Here is a 27,822-nt window from a genome sequence, read left to right on the forward strand (position 1 = left end):
ACCAGTGTTGTGTTTCCATCACAGACCAGTAAAACATGTCTTAACCAGTGTTGTGTTTCCATCATAGACCAGTAAAACATGTCTTAACCAGTGTTGTGTTTCCCTCATAGACCAGTAAAACATGTCTTAACCAGTGTTGCGTTTCCATCATGCCAGACCAGCACCAGCACAGGCCTGTCTAAAGGGGTGTCGGCCCAGTGTCTCTTTGACCTGCTGGTGTCTCTGGAGGGAGAGACCGAGGACGCGCTGGAGGCTGGAGAGCTGGTGAAGGCAGAGAAACCTCTACGCTCCCTCGGTAAAGTAATACTAATAACACACACCATGATTCAGGTTCAGGTTTATTTGTCATGTGTATAGACGCAGAGTATAAATACAATGAAAATTGTTTTGCTCAGAGCACTCTCAGTCTTACATACACAGGACATAAACAAACATCTATATACTGTAGTGCAAGAAAAAGACAGACAAACAGAAAGAAGCAAGTGAAGTGACAAAACAGTGCAAGGTCAGCTGTTCAGCAGCCTGACTGCCTGGGGGTAGAAACTGTTACTGAGACGGGTGGTACGAGATTTGATGCTCTGGTAGCGTTCTTTGGAATCTGACCGATTCCGACATTATACATTATATAATGGAAACAAGCCTATAGGGCCCTATAGGGGCTTATAGGGGCTTATTATTCCGACATTATACAGGCCCAAAGCCTGTTAATAAAGTTGTCAATCAATAAATAAATAAATATACTCTTTTCTGTTTTCACAACTGAATGAGATGAGTACACACATTGAATGTAATAAAATGTCAAGTTTATTTTTACATCATATTTGATTTGGCTTTTGTTCTAGACTTTCTAGAGGTACCAGAAACTTTTGATTTCTAGTACTATTATAAAATATAATATGCTCCTTCGGTAAAACATCACACACATTCTATTAGAAAATATAATATGCTCCTTCTGTAAAACGTCACACACATTCTATTATAAAATATAATATGCTCCTTCGGTAAAACATCACACACATTCTATTATAAAATATAATATGCTCCTTCGGTAAAACATCACACACATTCTATTATAAAATATAATATGCTCCTTCGGTAAAACATCACACACATTCTATTAGAAAATATAATATGCTCCTTCGGTAAAACATCACACACATTCTATTATAAAATATAATATGCTCCTTCTGTAAAACATCACACACATTCTATTATAAAATATAATATGCTCCTTCTATGTAAAACATCACACACATTCTATTATAAAATATAATATGCTCCTTCGGTAAAACATCACACACATTCTATTATAAAATATAATATGCTCCTTCGGTAAAACATCACACACATTCTATTATAAAATATGCTCCTTCGGTAAAACATCACACACATTCTATTATAAAATATGCTCCTTCGGTAAAACATCACACACATTCTATTATAAAATATAATATGCTCCTTCGGTAAAACATCACACACACTCTATTATAAAATATAATATGCTCCTTCGGTAAAACATCACACACATTCTATTAGAAAATATAATATGCTCCTTCGGTAAAACATCACACACATTCTATTAGAAAATATAATATGCTCCTTCGGTAAAACATTACACACATTCTATTATAAAATATAATATGCTCCTTCGGTAAAACATCACACACATTCTATTGTAAAATATAATATGCTGTATACTGTATTTAGTAGTACAATGTTGCGGTACTTGTCCATATTGTTTCAGATTTCTGCTATGGCAACGAGGACCTGGCCTTCTCCATCAGCGAGGCCATCAAGTTGTGTGTGACTGTAGTGGCCTACGCCCCAGAATCATTCAGGAGGTACGCACGCACGCACGCACGCACACACGCACGCACACACACACACACACACACACACACACACACACACACACACCCACCACTACGTACATTCACCTGTCCACACTGCACCAGAGTAATCGGGTTCCACAATCGGCCTCCATCGCCACCTGACGACCCACAAGGACCAATAAGGAGGACAGTCATACTCGGATACGAGTGACCGCCGATGATGATGGTGTGTGTGTGTGTGTGTGGTGTGGTGCGTGTGTGTGTGTGGTGTGTGTGGTGTGTGTGTGTGTAGTCTCCAGATGCTGATGGTCCTGGAGGCGCTGGTTCCCTGCTTCCTCCAGAAGCTGAAGAGCAACACGGTCACCATGGAGACGGCCTCGGCGGCCAGAGACGAGATCGCCGCCATCGCCGCCCTGGCCACCTCGCTGCAGGCGCTGCTGTACAGCTCTGAGACGCTCACACGGTATGCATTCTGACCTGAGATCAGATTCATACGAGGTTTCCACTGGACACACACTGGTCTGATTGACCCATTCTGACCTGAGATCAGATTCTAAAAAATGTCAGTCGTTCTTCGATTTTTTCAAAAATAGCAGACCTACAAGCTCGTAGCGCGCCACTCGGTGGCGCGCTACGAGCTTGTAGGTCTGCTATTTTTCAATAGCTAAAGCATAACATGATGCCGACACCGAAATGGGTGCCCGGTCAGAATGGGTTAAAACGTCACATAAAAAGCATTTATCATGAAACATGCGCAACCCTAAGAACGTAACAGTGGAATATCTATATAATGAAACTATACATATAAACTTTAAACTATACATATATACTATACTATGCTATACATATGTACTATGACGTGCTATGACTACATACAATGCAACTATAGTGCTGTCTACATAACATGCTATAAGTCTGTATCAAATGCTATCTAAGTCTACAGAAATGCTATCTAAGGGGGTATAGGGTAAGTGCTACGGGCCATGATGGAGTCTGAAAAGGTGGGTTTTCAGACTACGGCAGAAGATTGGGAGTGATGCTGCAGTTCTGACTGCAACGGGAATGTATTATGATAGCTTGGTCTTGGCATGACAATCTGTCTCCCCCCCCCCCCCCTCCACCAACAGACCCATGACGGCCCCCCAGATGTCCCGCTGTGATCAGGGCCACAAGGGCGGCGCCACCACGGCCAACCACACCATGTCAGGAGGCCCCAACCTCAGGTCAGCCCCGTGTGTGTGTGTGTGTGTGTGTGTGTGTGTGTGTGTGTGTGTCTGTGTGTGTGTGTGTCTGTGTGTTAGGGCATTAACGACTTGAGATTTTTCCCAGTTGACAGTAAAGACAGTAAAGTTGAAGTCGTATCGATTTATCGTTTCTGGCGGCGGGGGGGGGGGGGGGATTTATCAGGGGCGGGTGGAGGTGCCGCGCGCTCAAATACGGAGCATGTCAAACAAAGCACTGCGCAAGTGTGCATTCAGTGGCCTCTCCAATATGACACAGTCACAGTGCATGTATCATCTATATCAGAGTTTCCCAAACACCGGTGCCGGTCCGCGGGACACGTGGCACTGGTACGCAAGAGGGGAATTCTAAGTTTTGCGTCGTTTAAAAATGTCCAATCTTTGGTAGCAGCAGCTGTAGGCTATTTTGTGACGATCGCGTTAATGAAACCAAACGCTACACGCGGTTCCGCTACAGGATTATTATTTCATGTGAGTCATGTCAAAATGAAAAGATGATCCAGGTAAAGTAGCAGCAGCAGCGGCCCGAGAACACATTAAGAAATATAACATTATTATTCACCTCCTCCTCCTCCAACAACTCGATAACGTTCTCATTTTAGTTTGTCACTCATTTTCTGAGCCATGCAAATAAACAACAACCAGCACTGACCGGAGACGGAGAGGTTCATGTGCCCTGCGGCGCGCGTAAAGCTTAGCCAGAAACAGACAGTCATTGCGTCAGCATGAATGTAGCCTCGGGAACCCAGACGTTATATTTCCAGCACGGAGGTGAGGGGGATATCGTTTGGGGGTAACGTTTGCGTGCTTCTATCTGTTACTTCTCTGACACAGCGCAGTTCAAACAGACTTCAGCCAGTCTCAATAGTGGGACACCGCGCGCTGAGAGCCACATACACAGCTGCATTTGGTTTTTAATTAAGGGCGCGTTCTGAATGCAATGCAAATTAGGCGAGTGCACTCCGGTGCATATGCACAAACAAAAAAAAAGCTCAACTTTCGACTCGCGCTGCTGCGAGTCGACTCGTGATAATTTATCGATAAATCGATAAATCGATTTTTTGATGAATGCCCTACTGTGTGTGTGTGCCGTTGTTGCCATAGCTACAAATGAACACAGTCTACGACGTTATGATGAGTGTGTCTGTCCATGAGTGTGTTCCGGTGGTGGTGGGTAAAAAAGTACTCACATTTCTTACTTAAGTATCAATACTGCACTATACAGTAGAAATACTCTTTTGCAAGTAAAAGTCCGGAATTCAAAATGTACTTGAGTAGAAATACTAAAAGTAAAAGTACTCATTATGCAGAATGTCATGTTTTCAAGTTTCAATACAAAGGTCTTTTGAAAATAGTCGATCTACAAGCTCACAATGCGCTGTGATGCGACACATTGCGTGAGCTTGTAAATCGTCTATTTTCAAATGTATATAAGTTTTCTAATAATAATCAAAATATACAAAGTCAAAATGGGTAGAAGAGTAGAAGAACAAAGGTATTGACACTTTTTGCTTAAGTATAAATATTGTACTTAACCAAATGTACCTGGGGGAATGAAAACACAGGCGCACCACAGGAAGTGGAGGGCTGGGGGGCGGGCCAACCGGGCGCTGTTTTTCCTTTTTTTTTCTTTTGCCGATCTGGTTCCCAGATTGGTGTATTAAAGGTTTTATGACATCCATTTTCATTTATTTTTCTTTTTCTTTTTTCTTTTAGGTTTTATGACCTCAATTACACCCAAAAAACCTGAACTTTGAACATTCAGTGGATTTTCTGTGGTCTGAAGTTTTCTTTGGGGTTTTTTGGGCCTTTTGAGCTACAATGAAAACAGGCAACACAGTGAAAACAGTGACATCTGCTGGCAAATCCCATTGACATATATGGGATTTGCAGTAAGTGACGTCACTTACTGCCGGCAAATCAGAGCACCAGCCAGAAAACCCCAGATCACAGAAAATCTACTGAATGTAAAAAGTTCATGTTTTTTGGGTGCAATTGAGATTAGAAAACCTAAAAAAAAATAAGAACAATTCCAAAACTTTTTTTTTATGTCACAATCCCTTTAATGGTTGTGTGTGTGCGTGCGTGTGCGTGTACGTGCGTGCGTGCAGGGACAACCTCCACCTCCTGGAGGAGGGGCAGGGCGTGCCCCGGGAGGAGCTGGACGAGCGCATGGCCCGCGAGGAGTTCCGGCGCCCGCGCGAGTCCCTGCTCAACATCTGCACGGAGTTCTACAAGCACTGCGGCCCGCGCCTCAAGATCCTGCAGAACGTGGCGGGGGAGCCGCGCGTCATCGCCCTGGAGCTGCTCGACATCAAGTCCCACATGAGGTATACGCGTGTGGCACCAGTGTTGTTTTTGGCAGGGAATTTCTATTTTAGTTTTAGTCATAGTCTTTGGACTGAAACTTCATTTAGTTTTAGTCGACTAAATGTCATAAGATTTTAGTCGACTAAATGTACAGTTGATTTAGTCGACTAAAATGTATTTTGGCGGGTCTTGATGCCGTCTTAATGAGTGTTTTTACACTTGCTGAAAATATTTTTATTTTATTTTCAGCATGCAACCAAGTGTAAAATGACTTATACTGGATCTCTTGTCCACTAGTCCCTTCCTAGCATTTTAGTCTAGTTTTTATCTGTTGACGAAATTGTCAATATATTTAGTCTTAGTTTTAGTCACCATAGCTTAGTTTTCATTTAGTTTCCATTTAGTTTTCGTCAGTGAAAAAAGGTAGTCGACAAACATTTTTCGTCTTAGTTTTAGTTGACGAAAACAATACTGCAGTGTTGTTTTCGTTTTTTTTTTTTTTTCGTCTTAGTTTTAGTCGACGAAAACAACACTGCAGTGTTGTTTTTGTCGACTAAAACCTACCTATTTTCACTGACAAAAACAAATGGAAACTAAATGAAAACTGAGCTACGATGACTAAAACTAAGGCTAAATGTACTGACAATTTCGTCGACAAATAAAAACTAGACTAAAATGTTAGGAAGGGACTAGTGGACAAGAGATCCAGTATGTCATTTTACACTTGGTTGCATGCTGAAAATAGCCGATCTACAAGCTCACAACGCGTCGCGAGATTGTAGATCGGCTATTTTCATTTTTTTTTAAACACTCATTACGACGGCATCAAGACCTGCCAAAATACATTTTAGTCGACTAAATCACCTGTAGATTTAGTCGACTAAAATCTTATGACATTTAGTCGACTAAAACTAGACTAACACTAAGACATTCCAGGTGACTAAAATGTGACTAAAACTAAATTAAGTTTCAGTCCAAAGACTGACTATAAACTAAAATAGAAATGCTGCCAAAAACAACACTAGCGCGTGCGCGTGTGTGTGCTTGTGCGTGAAGTTCATTATCTTTTCCCGTGAAGCTCTCGGAAAGGATCCCCTTCCATCACTTTTTCCTGAATATTCGATTCAACATTTCGATTCGATTAAACATTTTCTAAATAATTTATTTGAGGTCGCACAGCTCGTATAGTCACGAATCACGATGCAAAAAAACCTTTTTCATTGAAAGACCCAACGTTTCGGCAAACGATATTCTTCAGGGTAAATTAATGTATAGGCATTAATTATTCCATCCCTGCCAATTCATTTTGGGTCATGTTGACCCCCTTTCTACCCGACGGGCTCAAGGACACTTCGACACTAACTCTGGGAGAGCCCGTTTTTTTGTCACATTTTAGTCACCTGGAATGTTTTAGCGTTAGTCTAGTTTTAGTCTAAATATCATACGATTTTAGTCGACTAAATCTACAGTTGAAGCTGGCGCCCTATAGCAGAGATAATTATGATCCCAGGGGTTCTCAACGTTTTTGGCTGGGGACCCCTGGAAATGCTTTGGCCGTGTCTCTGGGGACCCCTGGAAATGCTTTGGCCGTGTCTCTGGGGACTCCCTCTGGAAATGCTTTGGCCGTGTCTCGCCATTCCAGAGCTCACGCGGCACTCAGTGCCGCGCTACGAGCTTGTACAGTAGGTCTGCTATTTTTAAAAAATCTTGAAAACATTACACAAATCTCTGTATTCTTTCAGAGCGAACGTTTTTCATCACAAATCTTTGCTTCTGGGGGGGGGGGGGGCGGGGGTCCCTGGAACAACACACTTTCAGACGGGGGTCGGTATCTTTGGGCGTCCTCGACATGAAAATGTTTGAAAACCACTGACTGTTTTTTCAGAAAAACTGTCATGTTTTAGAAGACATTTGTAGAATCTTAGGTCTAAATGGGTTCATACTTATATACGCCAACACGTTTCTATGTAGTGTGTATTATTCTTTCTGTGTAGTGTGTATCATTTATCGGGTCTGCCTACGCCCCCCAGCCAGTGTAAAATACCCGGTAAGCTGGGGCCTCGAGTGGCTTATTGCTTTTCTAAAACGGTTACAAACATATAGCAATATTAACCTAATAAAACTATTGAATTCACAAAAGTAGCTACGCTTTGCGCCCACCAGAGCGAGCCACATCACTTCCTTGTTGTGCTCGGCACGTAGCCTATGTGACGGGAGAATAGCGCTTGATGTCTTTACGGGGCTGCCTGGAGCCACACATTCACAGCAATATTAGCCGGGCGGTGCTTAAACACGCCCGCACGGCATGTGTTTGTAAAGTAAAGTGATTCCCCAGTACAGCTGGAATCAGCTGCGAATGATATAAAGTGATTGAAGGAGTGGGTTATCGGTGGAATTTACACCGGTCACGTGACGGTAACCAGCCAATCAGAATCAAGTATTGGGACTACCTTTTTTAGATTTTTTTTTTTTTCCTTTTTCTTTCCTTTTGAATGTGTATGTGTGATGTAAATGTTTGTACAGTAGGCTATGTCTTGTCTTTAAACCTGAAAATGTATAAATAAAATTGTAAAAATAATTATATAATTATATAATTATATATATATATATATATCAAAATGCACCTGACGCAGCTCGCGGCGAAACGCGTCGTGCTAATACTGTAAATAAGTCTGATGCAGTAAGTTGTCCGTCTCTGTTCCCTGGAGTGTGCATGCAGTCCCTTCCTTGGAAGCTTTTTCTCTTTTTTGATGTCTAATGCCTGCTAACTAGACGTGCACCTCCTACGGGTCTTTTTGGATGTGCAGGAGTCCCTTTTTTTTGGTCTCATACATATACATACATATATTATACCCCAACAGGCTGGCGGAGATCGCCCACGCGCTGCTGAAGCTGGCGCCCTACGACACGCTGACCATGGAGAGCCGCGGCCTGCGGCGCTACGTGATGGAGATGCTGCCCATCACGGACTGGTCGGCCGAGGCGGTGCGGCCCGCGCTCATCCTCATCCTGAAGAGGCTGGACCGCATGTTCAACAAGATCCACAAGATGCCCACGCTCAGGTCTGTCCCACCGCTCGGGGGCACTGCCCCCCCCCCGGTCCGAAAACTTCGTGTAAAAAGAAAAGTGCAAACACCTTGGGCTGTCTTAACCCTTGGACTACCAGTCCCAATTTTTTTGTTTGGGTAACAAATTGGCATATTTTTAATTCATCGTTTTAACATACAAGAAAGATCTGGTGGATTGAAGAGATGTTTTTTTTTTTTCATTCATTGCAAATGTATTCTCTCGATTCGCCACCAGATGGCGGGAAAGCACCATTATGCTGATTTTGGCTAAAATAGACGGATCTTCCTAAGTCACTTCCGGTTCAACGATCAACAACATCCTGTAGTATTTTGACCCTAGTCAATAGCTTGGCTGGTCCGGATTGCTAAGCTAATGCTATATTTTTCATAACTAAGTCAAATTAACCTCAAATCAACCCCAAAAGATCGCAAAATATCACATTTTTTACATGACAAGAGACGCCTCTGGAGGCGTGATCAATGCTCTTTGGCCACTCAGAATAGCCAAATGGCATTGATCACGCCTCCAGGTCTTTAGTTTACTCAAGTTAGGTAATAAGACCTGGTACTTAAGACACGCAAAATACAGCCCCTTAAGTGCTGTCACTGTGGTGTGTGCGTGTGTGCACGCGTAGATGGTCTGCTGTGATATCTATCTTTCTGTGATATCTGCTCTCTGTATGGGTGCTAGAGGATGATATTGTGATGTCACTATGTCATTGGCCCGTTTGACTGTCAAGGTTTCAGCCTCCAGGAAGAAACCCTATGAATACAAAGGGAAGACATCATTGCACATAACAACCACACCAAGGGCTCTAATGACTAATGTACTATAGTGTCACATCATAAACACATGAAAGAATATCACGGCACTCCATAAGTATAGCTTTACAGTATTGGGATAGAAAGCATTGCAGACAGTAGAGTGTTTGTCCTCCATTTCTCTCCAGCACTGCAGTAACAGCCTAACCGGTAACAGAAAACACATTTCCAGTTCGGGGTGCCAATGCGGGTGTGCGCGTGTGTGTGCGCGTGTGTGTGCGCGCGTGTGTGTGTGTGTGTATCTCTGTGTATGTGTCTAGGAGACAGGTGGAGTGGGAGGCGGCCAGCAGTCTCATCGAGGGCATCTGTCTGACACTGCAGCGTCAGCCAATCATCTCCTTTCTCCCACACCTGCGCTCGCTCATCAACGTCTGCGTCAACCTGGTACAGGATGGAACATGCACGCACGCACATGCACATACGCGCGCACACACACACACACACACACACACACACACACACACACACTAATACAATAGTACGATGCAGCTATGCAACAACACAGACATGCACACATACATAGACACACCACTCAAGACTACTCTTACTGATGTCATATACTATCCTGGAAACTAGGGGTGGGAGGAAAAAACTATTCATTAACTAATTCATTCATTAATTGTATTTATTTAGATCTTTTTCCATGTCAGAAATACTTATTGACGTTATCTGGCTGCATCGACTTTATATTGTTTAAAATTGTTTTAAAATATTCTAGTATAAAAAACAGTAACTTGGTGGGGGGGGGGGGGGAAGAAAATCGTAATATTATTGAATCTCAACAATCGTAGGATCGTAATATTATCGTAATATAATTAGAATGGATTCGTGACCCTAGCCGACAGTAGGTATCAATATAATTAGAATCATGTGCATGCGTGTGGGTGTGTCCTCAGGTAATGGGTGTGGTCTGTGGGTGTGTCCTCAGGTAATGGGCGTGGTCTGTGGGGGTGTTTGGGGGGTGTTCTCAGGTAATGGGCGTGGTCTGTGGGGGTGTTTGGGGGGGGTGTCCTCAGGTAATGGGTGTGGTCTGTGGGTGTATGTGGGTGTGTCCCCGGTAATGGGTGTGTCCTCAGGTAATGGGCGTGGTCTGTGGGTGTGTCCTCATGTAATGGGCGTGGTCTGTGGGTGTGTCCTCGGTAATGGGCGTGGTCTGTGGGTGTGTCCTCAGGTAATGGGCGTGGTCTGTGGCTGTGTCCTCAGGTAATGGGCGTGGTCTGTGGGTGTGTCCTCAGGTAATGGGCGTGGTCTGTGGGTGTGTCCTCAGGTAATGGGTGTGGTCTGTGGGTGTGTCCTCAGGTAATGGGTGTGGTCTGGGTGTGTCCTCAGGTAATGGGCGTGGTCTGTGGGTGTGTCCTCGGGTAATGGGTGTGGTCTGTGGGTGTGTCCTCAGGTAATGGGTGTGGTCTGTGGGTGTGTCCTCAGGTAATGGGTGTGGTCTGGGTGTGTCCTCAGGTAATGGGCGTGGTCTGTGGGTGTGTCCTCGGGTAATGGGCGTGGTCTGTGGGTGTGTCCTCCGGTAATGGGCGTGGTCTGTGGGTGTGTCCTCCGGTAATGGGCGTGGTCTGTGGGTGTGTCCTCAGGTAATGGGCGTGGTCTGTGGGTGTGTCCTCAGGTAATGGGCGTGGTCTGTGGGTGTGTCCTCAGGTAATGGGCGTGGTCTGTGGGGGTGTTTGGGGGGGTGTGTGGTCTGTGGGTGTGTCCTCAGGTAATGGGCGTGGTCTGTGGGTGTGTCCTCGGTAATGGGCGTGGTCTGTGGGTGTGTCCTCAGGTAATGGGCGTGGTCTGTGGGTGTGTCCTCGGTAATGGGCGTGGTCTGTGGGTGTGTCCTCAGGTAATGGGCGTGGCCTGTGGGTGTGTCCTCAGGTAATGGGCGTGGTCTGTGGGTGTGTCCTCAGGTAATGGGCGTGGTCTGTGGGTGTGTCCTCAGGTAATGGGCGTGGTCTGTGGGTGTGTCCTCAGGTAATGGGCGTGGTCTGTGGGTGTGTCCTCAGGTAATGGGCGTGGTCTGTGGGTGTGTCCTCAGGTAATGGGCGTGGTCTGTGGGTGTGTCCTCGGGTAATGGGCGTGGTCTGTGGGTGTGTCCTCGGGTAATGGGCGTGGTCTGTGGGTGTGTCCTCTGGTAATGGGCGTGGTCTGTGGGTGTGTCCCCAGGTAATGGGCGTGGTGGGACCGTCCAGCGTAGCCGACGGGCTGCCCCTGCTCCACCTGAGCCCCTACCTGTCCCCTCCCCTCCCCTTCAGCACGGCCGTGGTGCGATTGGTCGCTCTGCAGATACAGGTAAAAAAAATATATATATATATTCTGATTGGTTGACGCAGATAGAGGTACACGCCCTAAATTCTCATTGGTTAATGCAGATACAGGTACAAGCACTATATACATTCTCATCCGTACGTTCCACAACAATGAAGGTCCTTGCGTGCACACAGGCAAGTGTTTAATTCCGTGCTTTTAATTTGCTTTGATTTAAAGGGATATTTCACTTTCAAAAAAGCTTTTGGTCATTTTATCGTCTATTTAAATGAAAACGGTAAATGGAAAAACACGGGAGTGAAGTTACAATTGGTTTGTATAGGAAGGTGGTGGGGCAGCTTACATGAATATCAGATGTCTAAATACTGAATCAAGCAACACATATAAGCCTGAGTAGACGATAAAATTAGCAAAGTTTTTCTTTAAAGTGACATACCGGTATCCCTTAAAGGGACACTACATGTTGTCTCAGTAAGACAGCTCTCCCCCTATCCACAAGGAGGAGCAGTGCACCAAATAATTATGGGAATTGTAGTCCAGGAAGGTAGTGAGACCAGTGTCCATGACATCAGAGACAACAGGCTCACTGCTACAATCTAAAATATCTAAAACCACATATTACACACATAAATACCCCCAGGAACGTGATCTAAAGCTTCTAAACGTCATTAACATATATTTTTTTGCAAAAAGGGTGAAGTGTCCCTTTAAACATACATGTGTGAAGGTGTGATGAAGTGAAATACCATTAACACGTGTAAAGTAGTGAACTATCCCTTTTATCGCGGCTAAAGCTGCTCTTCTTCTGATTGGACGCAGGCTCTGAAGGATGACTTTCCTCTGGGTCACGTGATCTCACCGTTCACCAATCAGGAGAGGCGGGAGGGCATGCTGCTTAACCTGCTCATTCCTTTTGTTCTGACTGTCGGCTCTGGGAGCAAAGGTACAGATAACACCCTTTACCCTTTACCCTTTACCCAAAGGTACAGATAACACCCTTTACCCTTTACCCAAAGGTACAGATAACACCCTTTACCCTTTACCCTTTACCCAAAGGTACAGATAACACCCTTTACCCTTTACCCTTTACCCAAAGGTACAGATAACACCCTTTACCCTTTACCCAAAGGTACAGATAACACCCTTTACCCTTTACCCAAAGGTACAGATAACACCCTTTACCCTTTACCCAAAGGTACAGATAAACACCCTTTACCCAAAGGTACAGATAAACACCCTTTACCCAAAGGTACAGATAACACCCTTTACCCAAAGGTACAGATAACACCCTTTACCCTTTACCCAAAGGTACAGATAAACACCCTTTACCCTTTACCCTTTACCCAAAGGTACAGATAAACACCCTTTACCCAAAGGTACAGATAAACACCCTTTACCCAAAGGTACAGATAAACACCCTTTACCCAAAGGAACAGATAAACACCCTTTACCCAAAGGTACAGATAACACCCTTTACCCTTTACCCAAAGGTACAGATAACACCCTTTACCCTTTACCCAAAGGTTCAGATAACACCCTTTACCCAAAGGTACAGATAAACACCCTTTACCCAAAGGTACAGATAACACCCTTTACCCTTTACCCTTTACCCAAAGGTACAGATAACACCCTTTACCCTTTACCCTTTACCCAAAGGTACAGATAACACCCTTTACCCAAAGGTACAGATAAACACCCTTTACCCTTTACCCTTTACCCAAAGGTACAGATAACACCCTTTACCCTTTACCCAAAGGTACAGATAACACCCTTTACCCTTTACCCAAAGGTACAGATAACACCCTTTACCCTTTACCCAAAGGTACAGATAAACAACCTTTACCCTTTACCCAAAGGTACAGATAACACCCTTTACCCTTTACCCAAAGGTACAGATAAACACCCTTTACCCTTTACCCAAAGGTACAGATAAACACCCTTTACCCTTTACCCAAAGGTACAGATAAACAACCTTTACCCAAAGGTACAGATAACACCCTTTACCCTTTACCCAAAGGTACAGATAAACACCCTTTACCCAAAGGTACAGATAACACCCTTTACCCTTTACCCAAAGGTACAGATAAACAACCTTTACCCTTTACCCAAAGGTACAGATAACACCCTTTACCCTTTACCCAAAGGTACAGATAAACACCCTTTACCCTTTACCCAAAGGTACAGATAAACAACCTTTACCCTTTACCCAAAGGTACAGATAAACAACCTTTACCCTTTACCCAAAGGTACAGATAACACCCTTTACCCTTTACCCAAAGGTACAGATAACACCCTTTACCCAAAGGTACAGATAACACCCTTTACCCTTTACCCAAAGGTACAGATAACACCCTTTACCCTTTACCCAAAGGTACAGATAAACACCCTTTACCCTTTACCCTTTACCCAAAGGTAAAGATAACACAGCCTAACCAATAAGACGATGGTTCCTGCTTGTCCCTGTGCAGACAGCCTAACCAATAAGACGATATCCCTGTGCAGACAGCCTAACCAATAAGACGGTGTCCCTGTGCAGACAGCCTAACCAATAAGACGATGTCCCTGTGCAGACAGCCTAACCAATAAGACTGTGTCCCTGTACAGACAGCCTAACCAATAAGACGGTGTCCCTGTACAGACAGCCCCCACCTGGAGCAGCCGGAGGTCTTTCTGCTCCTGCAGACGGTGATCAACATCCTGCTGCCGCCGCGCATCATCTCCACCTCGCGCACCAAGAACTTCATGCTGGACGCCTCGCCCGCACACTGCTCCACGCCGGGCGACACGGGCAAGGACCTGCGCAGGGAGGGGCTGGCCGAGTCCACCAGCCAGGCTGCTTATCTGGGTAAGGACCTCCACAAAGTAAGCAAAGTTTACCATGTTTACCCAGGGTAACTGGACTAAGGAAAGGAAAGGTACTATGTTTACCCAGGGTAACTGGACTAAGGAAAGGAAAGGTACTATGTTTACCCAGGGTAACTGGACTAAGGAAAGGAAAGGTACTATGTTTACCCAGGGTAACTGGACTAAGGAAAGGAAAGGTAGGGGAGGATGGGGGAAGATGAACCGTCGGGTAAGTTGAACCACCCCCTGTATCTTTAAAACTACACACATGAGTTGTCATGTGACCTCAAAATCAGGACACACCCACCATTTCAACCTGACTGTGAAGATGAGAGACACATGGACAAAGTGGAAAGTACATTTATACACAAAAAAGTGTTTTTTGCTGGTCAAAGTAAAAAAATAAACTTTTCTGGAATAATCATTTTTATATTAAAGCAAAAGCACCCAGGTCTAAACTTATATATCATGCATGTTGGTGATATACCAATGTATAAAACCCATGTGAATCATTTAGCTAAACATTATCCTGGAGCATTAAGCTAGCCATGTTTTGTCAAAAAGTGGCCATGGGGCAAGTTGAACCAATTCCTTGGGGTAAATTGAGCCAATTTTCTTAATGTGAATCACCATTCATATTTTTGTATTAAGTATTAGCTACTCAAATTATACTGAATGACCTTTAATTTGGATGTTTGCAAATGTTTGCAAATTTGCTATATTGTATTAACAATATTGCAAATATTATAAGGTTCTGAATAACAAACTTTATTTAATTGTCTTTATATTGTTTAAATAATAAATAAACAGATAAATAAGACTATTTGCAAAAGGGAAAACTGTTATTAAATTATTTTCAATACGTGAATACATTATCTGTTCAAGTTTAAGCTCTTTACATTAAAATATCATGTGGTTAAATTTTGGATCAACTTACCCCTTACCTGGGGCAAATTGAGCCACTTTTTTTTTTTTTTTGAAAAGGTCATATTTTCATGGCCCTTTGTCATAGCTGCTTACTCATCATTTCAATTGATAGACGACATCCTGAAATATGTGTAGATCATTAGATTTGACTGCCATCTCATTTTGCCTTGCTTCCAGGACAACTTAAGTAAAAAGTGGTTCATCTTCCCCCATCCTCCCCTACTATGTTTACCCAGGGTAACTGGACTAAGGAAAGGAAAGGTACTATGTTTACCCAGGGTAACTGGACTAAGGAAAGAAAGGTACTATGTTTACCCAGGGTAACTGGACTAAGGAAAGGAAAGGTACTATGTTTACCCAGGGTAACTGGACTAAGGAAAGGAAAGGTACTATGTTTACCCAGGGTAACTGGACTAAGGAAAGGAAAGGTACTATGTTTACCCAGGGTAACTGGACTAAGGAAAGAAAGGTACTATGTTTACCCAGGGTAACTGGACTAAGGAAAGGAAAGGTACTATGTTTACCCAGGGTAACTGGACTAAGGAAAGGAAAGGTACTATGTTTACCCAGGGTAACTGGACTTTAAGCTTAAGAACTTGTTTACAGCCAGGCCCTGCTCATAGAACATTTCATGGTAAGGGGTTCAATGCCTTGCTCAAGGGCACTTCAGCGGTGGTAATTTTAACGTGCCGGTCCGGGGATACGAACTAGCGAACCTTCCGATATCAAGACCGCTCCGCAAACCGTTCGGCCACCGCTGCCACAGAGAGGGGCTGGCCGAGTCCACCAAGCCAGGCTGCTTATCTGGGTATAAAGACCTCTACAGCAGTGTTGTTGTTCGTCACATCGGTGAACGGATATTATCCAGTGCTTGCTCCATGCGCGCGCTACCCGCCCCTCTATACCAGAAAGCACACTGCAGGCTGGGCCGAGTCCACAAGCCATTTTTATTTTGTGTTACTTTTTGGCTAAAATGACCCTCGAGCAGTGACGTTCACACCTTCTGGACAGCCTGGAGACGGGCATTGCTCCAGTTAATGGCTCATTTGCATTTCACTAGTCAACTCTGAACCTGCATGGCCTTACCTCTCTAATAAGAAATGGCCGTGCTTCAGCGTCGAGCGATCAGCTGTTGGAATGAGATCTGTCTCTCCGTCGGCTCAAATCAAATTTGAAACCTGTTACATGGCCTGAGTTCTAATATGAGTCGTATTTCGTCTGACTCTGAGCAATAGTGCCTGGCTGCTACAAACAACATATATTATTTATATCGGCTCAAAACGAAGTCGGACACTGTAGAGTGTCGCAGTCCCGCCTCCTTTCATGACCCAGGAAACAATTCCCCATGGATTTTCCCCATAGACATTTCAAAAAAATAATTTATTTAAAGATCTGTAAGCCTCGAACAAAGCCAAGTCGGATCGTGACAAATCGTGACAACAAACTGAATATTTTGTGCCGAACAATTAAAAAAACGTGTCGTACCCTGCCCTTTTCTCTCTCTCTCTCTCTCTCTCTCTCTCTCTCTCTCTCTCTCTCTCTCAGCGCTGAAGGTGGTGTTGGTGTGCTTCGAGCGTTCCCTGGGGAACCAGTGGTACCGTCTCAGTCTGCAGGTCAAGGAGATGGCTCTGAGGAAGGTGGGCGGCCTGGCCTTCTGGGACTTCATCGACTTCGTAGTGCGGACCAGAATCCCCATCTTTGTCCTGCTCAGGCCCTTCGTACAGTGCAAGGTGAGTGCTAGTGACTTCATACAGTGCAAGGTGAGTGCTAGAGTATCTTCATACAGTGCAAGGTGAGTCCTAGTATCTTCATACAGTGCAAGGTGAGTGCTAGTGTCTTCATACAGTGCAAGGTGAGTGCTAGTATCTTCATACAGTGCAAGGTGAGTGCTAGTATCTTCATACAGTGCAAGGTGAGTCCTAGTATCTTCATACAGTGCAAGGTGAGTCCTAGTATCTTCATACAGTGCAAGGTGAGTGCTAGTATCTTCATACAGTGCAAGGTGAGTGCTAGTATCTTCATACAGTGCAAGGTGAGTGCTAGTATCTTCATACAGTGCAAGGTGAGTGCTAGTATCTTCATACAGTGCAAGGTGAGTGCTAGTATCTTCATACAGTGCAAGGTGAGTGCTAGTATCTTCATAGAGCACCGAAGTCTGACGTCACTTTCACTAGAGGGTGTACACAGGTTCATGTATATTTTTAGTTGCATTGAAATCCCCATTTAGATCGCTTCATATAAGAACTGTGTTTGAAAAATAAACCGATCATCTCGGCCAGGGGATTGGCTGTGCGTCGTTAATAATGATGTCCATTCATATTTGATACAGCCAGTTTCTGGAGAAAATGGAATTAATGTGGCCGCAAAAGCCTTGAAACTACATATGAAGGCAATGTCGCTGCTAATATATACGTCACGCCCAGCTGTCAACACATTGCGTTCCTGAGATTCCTCGTTGACGTAAGCTCAGCTGGTGCTGACTCGACTCGTACTAACGACAAAACATTAAATATCAATTAAATTAAAATAAGCGTAATTAACATTCAGTTTCTGTTGTGCGACGGGCAGATGCAGCCACCCCGCCTACCCGGAAATGTAGTCTCTGGGTTGTTAGATTAGTTTATACGCTTATTTTGTTACTCTTTGGGTATATTTGTACATTTCCACCTTCAGTCGATGCTTCATATCCATATGAGTGAAAAGGCCGGGGTGATCGGTTTATCATACAGTGCAAGGTGAGTGCTAGTATCTTCATACAGTGCAAGGTGAGTGCTAGTATCTTCATACAGTGCAAGGTGAGTGCTAGTATCTTCATACAGTGCAAGGTAAGTGCTAGTATCTTCAGCCCAGTTTGATGTTATCTATGCTGCTGCATTGTCTGAAGGAAGCCAAAAAAAAAGAAGTTTGACTGTTTCATCTGAGATGTAGTGGTAGTGTTACTAGTGTTAGTAAAAGCAGTGAAAATTGTAAATACTCCAGTACCTAAAAATTGTACTTTGTACAGTAAGTTGCATTGTAAATGTACTTACTGTAAGTTACTTGGGTTTATACCACTGGTTGTGTCTCTTTCTAACTGTGTGTGTGTGTGTGTGTGTGTGTGTGTGTGTGTGTGTGTGTGTGTGTGTGTAATAATATGACGAGTGACCAATGTTGGCTGTGAATAAGTTCACGTGTTGCCTATATATATTCTGTACATTTTTAGGGCTTGTTTGGACTCGAGCACTGAGACACGTGATGTTTCGAGTGCGTAGTATATCAGAAGCAACTGAAAATATTTGTGCCCTTGATAATGTATTTCATAAATGTGGACTCAAATAAATAAATCGAAATGTGTGTGCGTGTGTGTGTGTGTGTGTGTGCGTGTGTGTGTGTGTGTGTGTGTGTGTGTGTGTGTGTGTGTGTGTGTGTGTGTGTGTGTGTGTGTGTGTGTGTGCGTGCGCTGCAGCTGTTGACCCAGCCGGCAGAGTCCCAGGAGGAGATCACGGCTCGTCACCACATCGCTGACCAGCTGGAGCGGCGCTTCATCCCGCGGCCGCTCTGCAAGAGCTCTCTGTTCGCCGAGTTCAACAACGAGCTGAAGATCCTCAAGGAGGCCGTGCACAGCGGCTCAGGTACACGGTACAGGCTCAGACCGGTTCAGACCGGTTCAGACAGGTTCAGACAGGTTCAGACCGGCGGTTCAGACCGGTTCAGACCGGTTCAGACAGGTTCAGACAGGCTCAGACCGGTTCAGACAGGTTCAGACCGGTTCAGACTTTTTTAGCAGAAAGTGCCCTTTCCCTCAAAAAAAGGGCATGTGGGGGGGGGGGGGGGGGGGGGGCTAATACGAGCTTATGTGGGGGGGCAAATAAGGGCATGTGGGGGCCAATAAGGGCTTATGTGGGGGGGCAATATGGGCTTGTGTGGGGGGGCAAATAAAGGCGTGTGTGGGGGGCAATATGGGCTTGTGTGGGGGACAATATGGGCTTGTGTGGGGGGCAATATGGGCTTGTATGGGGGGCCAATTAGGGCTTGTATGGGGGGGCCAATATGGGCTTGTATGGGGGGCCAATTAGGGCTTGTATGGGGGGCCAATAAGGGCTTGTATGGAGGGCCAATTAGGGCTTGTATGGGGGGCCAATAAGGACTTGTATGGGGGTGGACGCGCGGGGGGGGGGGGGATTTAACAGGGGCGGGTGGAGCTGCCGCGCGCTCAAATACGGAGCATGTCAAACAAAGCACTGCGCATTCAGTGGCCTCTCCAATATGACACAGTCACAGTGCATGTATCATCTATATCAGAGGTTCCCAAACACCGGTGCCGGTCCGCGGGACACGTGGCACTGGTACGCAAGAGGGGAATTCTAAGTTTTGCGTCGTTTAAAAATGTCCAATCTTTGGTATCTTTAGCAGCAGCAGCTGTAGGCTATTTTGTGACGATCGCGTTAATGAAACCAAACGCTACACGCGGTTCCGGTACAGGATTATTATTTCATGTGAATCATGTCAAAATGAAAAGATGATGTTATCCAGGTAAAGTAGTGGTATTGGCACACAGCGCAACAGCAGCACCGAGAACACAATAAGAGATATAACATTATTATTCTCCTCCTCCTCCTCCACAACTCGATAACGTTCTCATGTTAGTTTGTTACTCATTTTCTGATTTTCCGGAGACGGAGAGGTTCATGTGCCCTGCGCGTAAAGCTTAGCCAGAAACAGACAGTCATTGCGTCAGCATGAATGTAGCCTCGGGAACACAGACGTTATATTTCCAGCACGGAGGTGATGAGGGGGATATCGTTTCGGGGTAACGTTTGCGTGCTTCTATCTGTTACTTCTCTGACACAGCGCAGTTCAAACAGACTTCAGCCAGTCTCAATAGTGGGACACCGCGCGCTGAGAGCCACATAGCCTACACAGCTGCATTTGGTTTTTAATTAAGGGTGCGTTCTGAATGCAATGAAAAAAGGAAAAAAAAAAAAAAAAAGCTCAACTTTCGACTCGCGCTGCTGCGAGTCGACTCGTGATAATTTATCGATAAATCGATAAATTGGTGCGCTAAGCGTGCCCACACATGTGCCCTTTTCTGGAGTTTGAGCCCCTGCCCCCTCAGTGCCCTGTGCACGGCCCTGCTCCGGCCCAACAGCGTACCAAGGTATTGACTAGTAATATTGTAATAATTATAACACTAATATTGTATTGAACCCCCCCCCCCCCCCCCCCCTCAGCGTACCAAGGCAAGACGTCCATCAGCACGGTAGGCACGTCCACGTCGGCGTACCGCCTCAGCCTGGCCACCATGTCGCGCTCCAACACGGGCACGGGCACCGTGTGGGAGCAGGAGAGCTGCCAGCCGTCCCGCCAGCCGTCCCAGGACACACTGAGCCGCACCGACGAGGAGGACCAGGAGGAGAGTAAGAGGACGGCATTTATTATCAGACGCTCCTTATCCCATTCTGACCTGAGATCAGATTCATACGAGGTTTCCACTGGACACACGCTGGTCTGATTAACCCATTCTGACCTGAGATCAGATTCTAAAAATGTCAGTCGTTCTTCGATCTTTCAAAAATTGCAGACGTACAAGCTTGTAGCGCGCCGCTCGGTGGCGCGCTATGAGCTTGTAGATCTGCTATTTTTAAATAGCTAAAGCATAACGTAATGCTAGCACCAAAATGGGTTCCCGTTCAGAAAGGGTTAAACCAATTCATTTATTAGCAGACGCTCCTTAAACCCATTCATTTATTATCAGACGCTCCTTAAACCCATTCATTTATTACCAGACGCTCCTTAAACCCATTCATTTATTACCAGACGCTCCTTAAACCCATTCATTTATTACCAGACGCTCCTTAAACCCATTCATTTATTATCAGACGCTCCTTAAACCCATTAATTTATTACCAGACGCTCCTTAAACCCATTCATTTATTACCAGACGCTCCTTAAACCAATTCATTTATTAGCAGACGCTCCTTAAACCCATTCATTTATTACCAGACGCTCCTTAAACCCATTCATTTATTATCAGGCGCTCCTTAAACCCATTCATTTATTACCAGACGCTCCTTAAACCCATTCATTTATTACCAGACGCTCCTTAAACCCATTCATTTATTATCAGACGCTCCTTAAACCCATTCATTTATTACCAGACGCTCCTTAAACCCATTCATTTATTATCAGGCGCTCCTTAAACCCATTCATTTATTATCAGACGCTCCTTAAACCCATTCATTTATTATCAGACGCTCCTTAAACCCATTCATTTATTATCAGGCGCTCCTTAAACCCATTCATTTATTATCAGGCGCTCCTTAAACCCATTCATTTATTATCAGACGCTCCTTAAACCCATTCATGTATTATCAGGCGCTCCTTAAACCCATTCATTTATTATCAGGCGCTCCTTAAACCTATTCATTTATTATCAGACGCTCCTTGAACCCATTCATTTATTAGCAGACGCTATTTTTTTCTGTTCTTTTTTCACCTAAACGTCATCAGTGATGTTCATTGCAATGCCATTTCAATGCCATTGGTCATGATATTGGGATATAAATACCCCCCCACAGAGGCTGAAATTCACACAAATTAAAAATGTCTGGACCCTAATAAAAGTAGGTAAAATAATTGTAATACAGGTTTTTTTTGTGATCATTAGAATGTCTAGAACATGTTTTATTCATTATTGTGAAAGATATCCCCCAAATGTAAATTATTAATTTATTATATTATTATATAATTATTATAAATTTTTCATCAAACTTATTTTTTTTTATTTTTTTAAACATATTTTTAGTCTTAGTCCTAGTAGTACAAAGTAGTAGTGAGGTTGATATCTATTTTTTGCAAGTAGAAATTAATGCGGGTCTTAGAGGGTTCATTCGTTCATTCATTTATTACCAGACGCTCCTTAAACCCATTCAGGCCTGACGTCGAGATTTAGTTTCTATATCAAGTGGTTCTCAATATTTCATGTCAAGGACCCCCAAAAATATATGAAATTGGCCGCTGACCCCCCCCATCTGAAAATGTGTTGTTTCAGGGACCACCTCCCCCCAGAAGCAAAGATTTGAGTTAAAAACGTTGGCTCTGAAAAGAGCTTTGCACCACATGTTCGTGATTTTTCAAAAATAGCAGACCTACAAGCTTGTAGATCTGCTATTTTTCAATAGCTAAATTATGACATAATGTTTAAAACACCAAGAGGGGTTCCCGCCCGAAATGGGTTAAACCCATTCATTTATTATCGGATGCTTTTTAAACCCATTCGGGACGGGAACCCCTTTTGGGCTGTTTTCAAAGCATTCATTACGTTAGCAATGTTTTTTGAAAAATCTTTGAATACATATTCTTTCAGAGCGAACATTTTTTACTCAAATATTTGCTTCTGGGGGTGGGGGGTCCCTGGAACGACATAGATGGGGGTCGGTGGCCAATTACATATTTTTTTGGGGATCCTTAATAATAATAATAAACTTTATTTGTATAGCACCTTTCATACATAAATGCAGCTCAAAGTGCTTCACAGGGCAGGACACAAAAATAAAATACAATAAAACACAAGTAGTTAAAATGATAGAACAATGGCAAAGAACAAAATTGAATATAAGAACATAAAATAAATAAAAACAAATAAAAACATGCAGCAATCAGTCAGGGCAGGGTAGGAACGTGCATAGTAAAACTCAACTAAAAGCAAGAGTGAAGAGGTGAGTCTTGAGTTGAGATTTAAAAATGTCTACAGAGGGTGCGTGTCTGAGCTTGAATGGAAGTTTATTCCAGGCTGTTGGGCCGTAGAAGCAAAAAGCTGACATGAAAATGTTTGAGAACCACTGACACAGACAATAATGATGCTTTGGGATCAAGTCATTCTTTACAAAGTATGACCTGAGGCATGTCTCCTTCCAATAAGCCAATAGAGCGCCGCAGTCCCTCCCCCTTTCAGAAAAACGAGTGGCCCAGGAAATGAGAACCCAATGCATTCTCCCATCGGCACTTCTTAGTTAATTTATTTAAAAACTGTCACGCCGCGGACAAAGCCAACTCGGATCGTGACAAAAAAAAATTTATAAGACGAAAAACAAAACAAACAGTGTTGTCTCCTGACTTTCTTTTCTACTTTCTAATGATTTGATCGGCCCCAAAACATTGTGTTCATTGTCATGATTTGTCACGATCCGAGTTGGCTTTGTCCGCGGCGTAACCGTCTTTAAATAAATTAAATAAGAAGTGCCGATGGGAGAATGCATTGGGTTTTCGTTTTTCTGAAAGGGGGAGGGACTGCGGCGCTCTATTGTGACGGATAATGAACTGGTGTTTGCTAATGATTTAAACAGCTTCTTCTCTCGCTTTGAGTTTGTAAACGATGGTTCAGATAAATGTGTAGACCTACTGTACTTGATGTGTTGGCGCCCTCTAGCGGCGATAGAATTTCTATCAATGCGAAGAATCCCCTGGTCCTGATTTAATAAACCGCCTTATTCTGAAGGATTCTCATTCTGAAGGATTCTTATTCTGAAGGATTCTTATTCTGAAGGATTCTTATTCTGAAGGATTCTTATTCTGAAGGATTCTTATTCAGAAGGATTCTTATTCAGAAGGATTCTTATTCAGAAGGATTCTTATTCTGAAGGATTCTTATTCTGAAGGATTCTTATTCTGAAGAAGGATTCTTATTCAGAAGGATTCTTATTCTGAAGGATTCTTATTCTGAAGGATTCTTATTCAGAAGCATTCTTATTCTGAAGCATTCTTATTCTGAAGCATTCTTATTCTGAAGGATTCTTATTCTGAAGGATTCTTATTCAGAAGGATTCTTATTCAGAAGGATTCTTATTCAGAAGGATTCTTATTCTGAAGGATTCTTATTCAGAAGGAATCTTATTCAGAAGGAATCTTATTCAGAAGGAATCTTATTCTGAAGGATTCTTATTCTGAAGGAATCTTATTCTGAAGGATTCTTATTCAGAAGGATTCTTATTCTGAAGGATTCTTATTCTGAAGGATTCTTAATCTGAAGGAATCTTATTCTGAAGGATTCTTATTCAGAAGCATTCTTATTCTGAAGGATTCTTATTCTGAAGGATTCTTATTCAGAAGCATTCTTATTCTGAAGGATTCTTATTCAGAAGCATTCTTATTCTGAAGCATTCTTATTCAGAAGGATTCTTATTCTGAAGCATTCTTATTCAGAAGCATTCTTATTCTGAAGGATTCTTATTCAGAAGGATTCTTATTCTGAAGGATTCTTATTCTGAAGGATTCTTATTCAGAAGGATTCTTATTCTGAAGCATTCTTATTCAGAAGGATTCTTATTCTGAAGCATTCTTATTCAGAAGCATTCTTATTCTGAAGGATTCTTATTCAGAAGGATTCTTATTCTGAAGGATTTTGCCACAGAATTGGCCCCAGTCTGGCAGCCTATTTTTCAACATATTGTCGATAATCCACAGGCGTGGTTGACTGCCCACATAAAACCACTGACAAAAAAGGTAAATCCAATGATTTACAGACCACATCTGCACTCACATCCGTTATCATGAAAGCTCTGGGAAAATATATATTATCGTCATCTCAACAATGCCATATTTATTTCACAGGATCCATTTCAATTTGCTTACAACAAGCAGATTTTTCTTCTGCATTCAACACAATACAGCTTGAAATGGTTCAGCTACACATTCATTATTTTGTCACACGTTCCTCACTGACAGAATTCAGCATGTAAAGGTAAATAAGACCCTCTCCTCTCCCATAAGGACTAGAGTTGGGGCACCCCAAGGACGCATTAGCTCACCTGTACTGTTTACTCTCTACACCTGCGAGCAGTGTTGTTTTTGGCAGCAAATTTCTATTTTAGTTTTAGTCGTTGTCTCTTGAATAGTTTTCACTTAGTTTTAGTCACATTTTAGTCACCTGGAATGTTCTTGTGTTTAGTCTAGTTTTAGTCGACTAAATGTCATACGATTTTAGTCGACTAAATCTACAGTTGATTTAGTCGACTAAAATGTGTTTTGACAGGCCTTGATGTCGTCGTAATGACATAATTTTACACTTTGGTTGCATGCTGAAAATAGCAGATATACAATCTCACAACGCGTCGCGCTGCGAGATTGTATATCTGCTATTTTCAGCATGCAACCCAGCATAAAACTGGATCTCTTGTCCACTAGTCCCTTCCTAACATTTTAGTCTAGTTTTTATTTGTTGACGGAATTGTCAGTATATTTAGTCTTAGTTTTAGTCATCATCGATTCGTTTTTATTTCATTTTTATTTAGTTTTAGTCAGTGAAAAAAGGTAGTCGTCTTAGTTTCAGTCGACGAAAACAACACTGCCTGCGAGTCAAACCAGTTTATTCTGAAATACTCAGATGATTCTACGCTCATATCTCTGACGACTGACAGTGATGACCCGAAACAGTACTGTAACAGTACTGTAACAGTGTAGCGTCGTGACAAAAATAATATGATTATAAACGCGCTCTCTCTCTCTCTCTCTCTCTCTCTCCCTCTCCCTCTCCCTCTCTCTCTCTCTCTCTATCTCTCTCTCTCTCTCTCTCTCTCTCCAGATGACTCCATCAGCATTCCCAGCGTGGTCAGTGAACACGAGGCCTTCCTGCCCAGAGTGATGTCATCGGTGATGTCATCGGTGATGTCACAGCGCCGCTTCTCCAGTCACGCCACGGGCACGGCGCCCGCACAGGCCGACGCCCCGCGCCCCATGCTACCCAGTCACAGGTACACGCACACGCTAAGAAGAAAATACATACAAGAACAACATTTAACACAGCGTGCGACACATGGTTGCACACGTACGCACGCACGCACGCACGCACACGCAAGTATACAATTGTTAACGCTACTTGGGAGGTGTCAGTTATCACGAATAGGCTGTCCTCTGACCTGACCATACGTCATAGAATTCATTGAAATATAGTCGTCAAGAATCTTACACGTGAGCTCTAAGAGCAGTGGAATATCTAGATATGTGTAAACTATGCGTCTCCTGTAACTGTATTGGTTTGTAATCTTTTACCATGGCAGCCACAGAGCAGCATTGTGCCGCCGGTAACTTTGACAAAATAATGTTTTTTTTTTAGGGTCATGTCTTCACATAGAATAGATGGCCCTGAATGACCGTAACATGTCTGTAACATGACCATAAACACATGGAATAGATGGCCCTGAATGACCGTAACATGTCTGTAACATGACCATAAACACATGGAATAGATGGCCCTGAATGACCGTAACATGTCTGTAACATGACCATAAACACATAGAATAGATGGCCCTGAATGACCGTATAACATGTCTGTAACACGACCATAAACACATGGAATAGATGGCCCTGAATGACCGTAACATGTCTGTAACATGACCATAAACACATAGAATAGATGGCCCTGATGGCCCATAATAAATAATTGTCACCTGGAGACTATAACATACATCCAGTAAGTGGTTGTTATGATCAAAATAACGACAATATAACGGTGTGTAAAACAGAAAATCTAAAAAAATGCAAGGACCCCCCCAAGTCTTTGCAACGGACACATCATTCTGTCCGCGTTAAGGCCTATTCTGGATTTTCGGTGGTGAGGTGACCACCGCTCCGGTGGTGAGGTGACCACCACCGCTCTGGTGGTGAGGTGACCACCACTCCGGTGGTGAGGTGACCACCACCGCTCCGGTGGTGAGCTGACCACCGCTCCGGTGGTGAGGTGACCACCGCTCCGGTGGTGAGGTGACCACCACCGCTCCGGTGGTGAGGTGACCACCACCGCTCCGGTGGTGAGGTGACCACCACCACTCCGGTGGTGAGGTGACCACCGGAGCTGAAATAACGTTGAGCGGTGGTGAGTAAAAACAGAGAGAACGGCTGGGGAGTGGCGGTGGTTTGCTCTTCACCGCGGCTCACCTCGACGTCATGTTGTAGTTCGGTGGTCACCTCACCACCGAAAATCCAGACTATATGAATGAGCCTTTATACGGACATGTTGGTGGTGGTGACGGTGGTGGTGACCCCCCCCAGCGGGGGCCCCCTCCGCTATAGCTACAACGCTGGAGTCTTTTATTGGTTTGGTTTTTATATAATATATATATATATATATAAACCCGTCACTACTTCTTGGCCCGTCTTCCTGCAGTGAGCCCAATGTGCTCGATGAATCCCAGGCTCTGCTGACCGAGGGTAATCTCTCTAGGTAACAAACAACGCTCTCTCTCTCTGTTCTGTGTGTCGTCCGTCCCGTTCCGCTGGTTTGTCGTTCTGAACCGTCCGTCTGTCCGTCTGCCACCGTCCGTCCGTCCGGACCTCAGGGGGAGGGGAGGGGGGGGGGGGGGATGGGTGTGACGGCCCCTCCTCCTCCTTCTCGCTGGCTGTCTTCGTGACCATGTGACCACTCACTCATCCACATCCGATCAAGAAGGCCTCGTTCGGGGTTTCCACACTTCCTCCACACTCTCTCCCTCTCTCTCTCTCCCTCTTTCTCTATCTCTCCCTCTCTCTCTCTCCCTCTCTCTCTCTCCC

General features: G+C 43.9%; 1 protein-coding gene across 1 annotated transcript in view; it reads left to right on the forward strand.

Annotated features, from left to right (window-relative positions):
- LOC310868737 (protein unc-80 homolog) overlaps window positions 1-27,822 on the forward strand; it is a gene marked incomplete at both ends in the record, with an annotated part of 182,345 nt that overhangs the window by 134,959 nt on the left and 19,564 nt on the right. Inside the window, 15 exon segments of the mRNA XM_083779197.1 lie at window positions 157-295; window positions 1,745-1,841; window positions 2,125-2,295; window positions 2,960-3,055; window positions 5,185-5,403; window positions 8,245-8,509; window positions 9,541-9,657; window positions 11,428-11,553; window positions 12,349-12,472; window positions 14,168-14,374; window positions 16,846-17,030; window positions 18,746-18,911; window positions 20,511-20,696; window positions 25,859-26,027; window positions 27,440-27,496. Coding sequence (XP_083635323.1) covers window positions 157-295; window positions 1,745-1,841; window positions 2,125-2,295; window positions 2,960-3,055; window positions 5,185-5,403; window positions 8,245-8,509; window positions 9,541-9,657; window positions 11,428-11,553; window positions 12,349-12,472; window positions 14,168-14,374; window positions 16,846-17,030; window positions 18,746-18,911; window positions 20,511-20,696; window positions 25,859-26,027; window positions 27,440-27,496 — 2,324 coding nt within the window.

The sequence above is a fragment of the Protomyctophum parallelum genome, assembly GCF_964188405.1.
Source record: "Protomyctophum parallelum genome assembly, chromosome: 13".
NCBI lineage: Eukaryota > Metazoa > Chordata > Actinopteri > Myctophiformes > Myctophidae > Protomyctophum > Protomyctophum parallelum.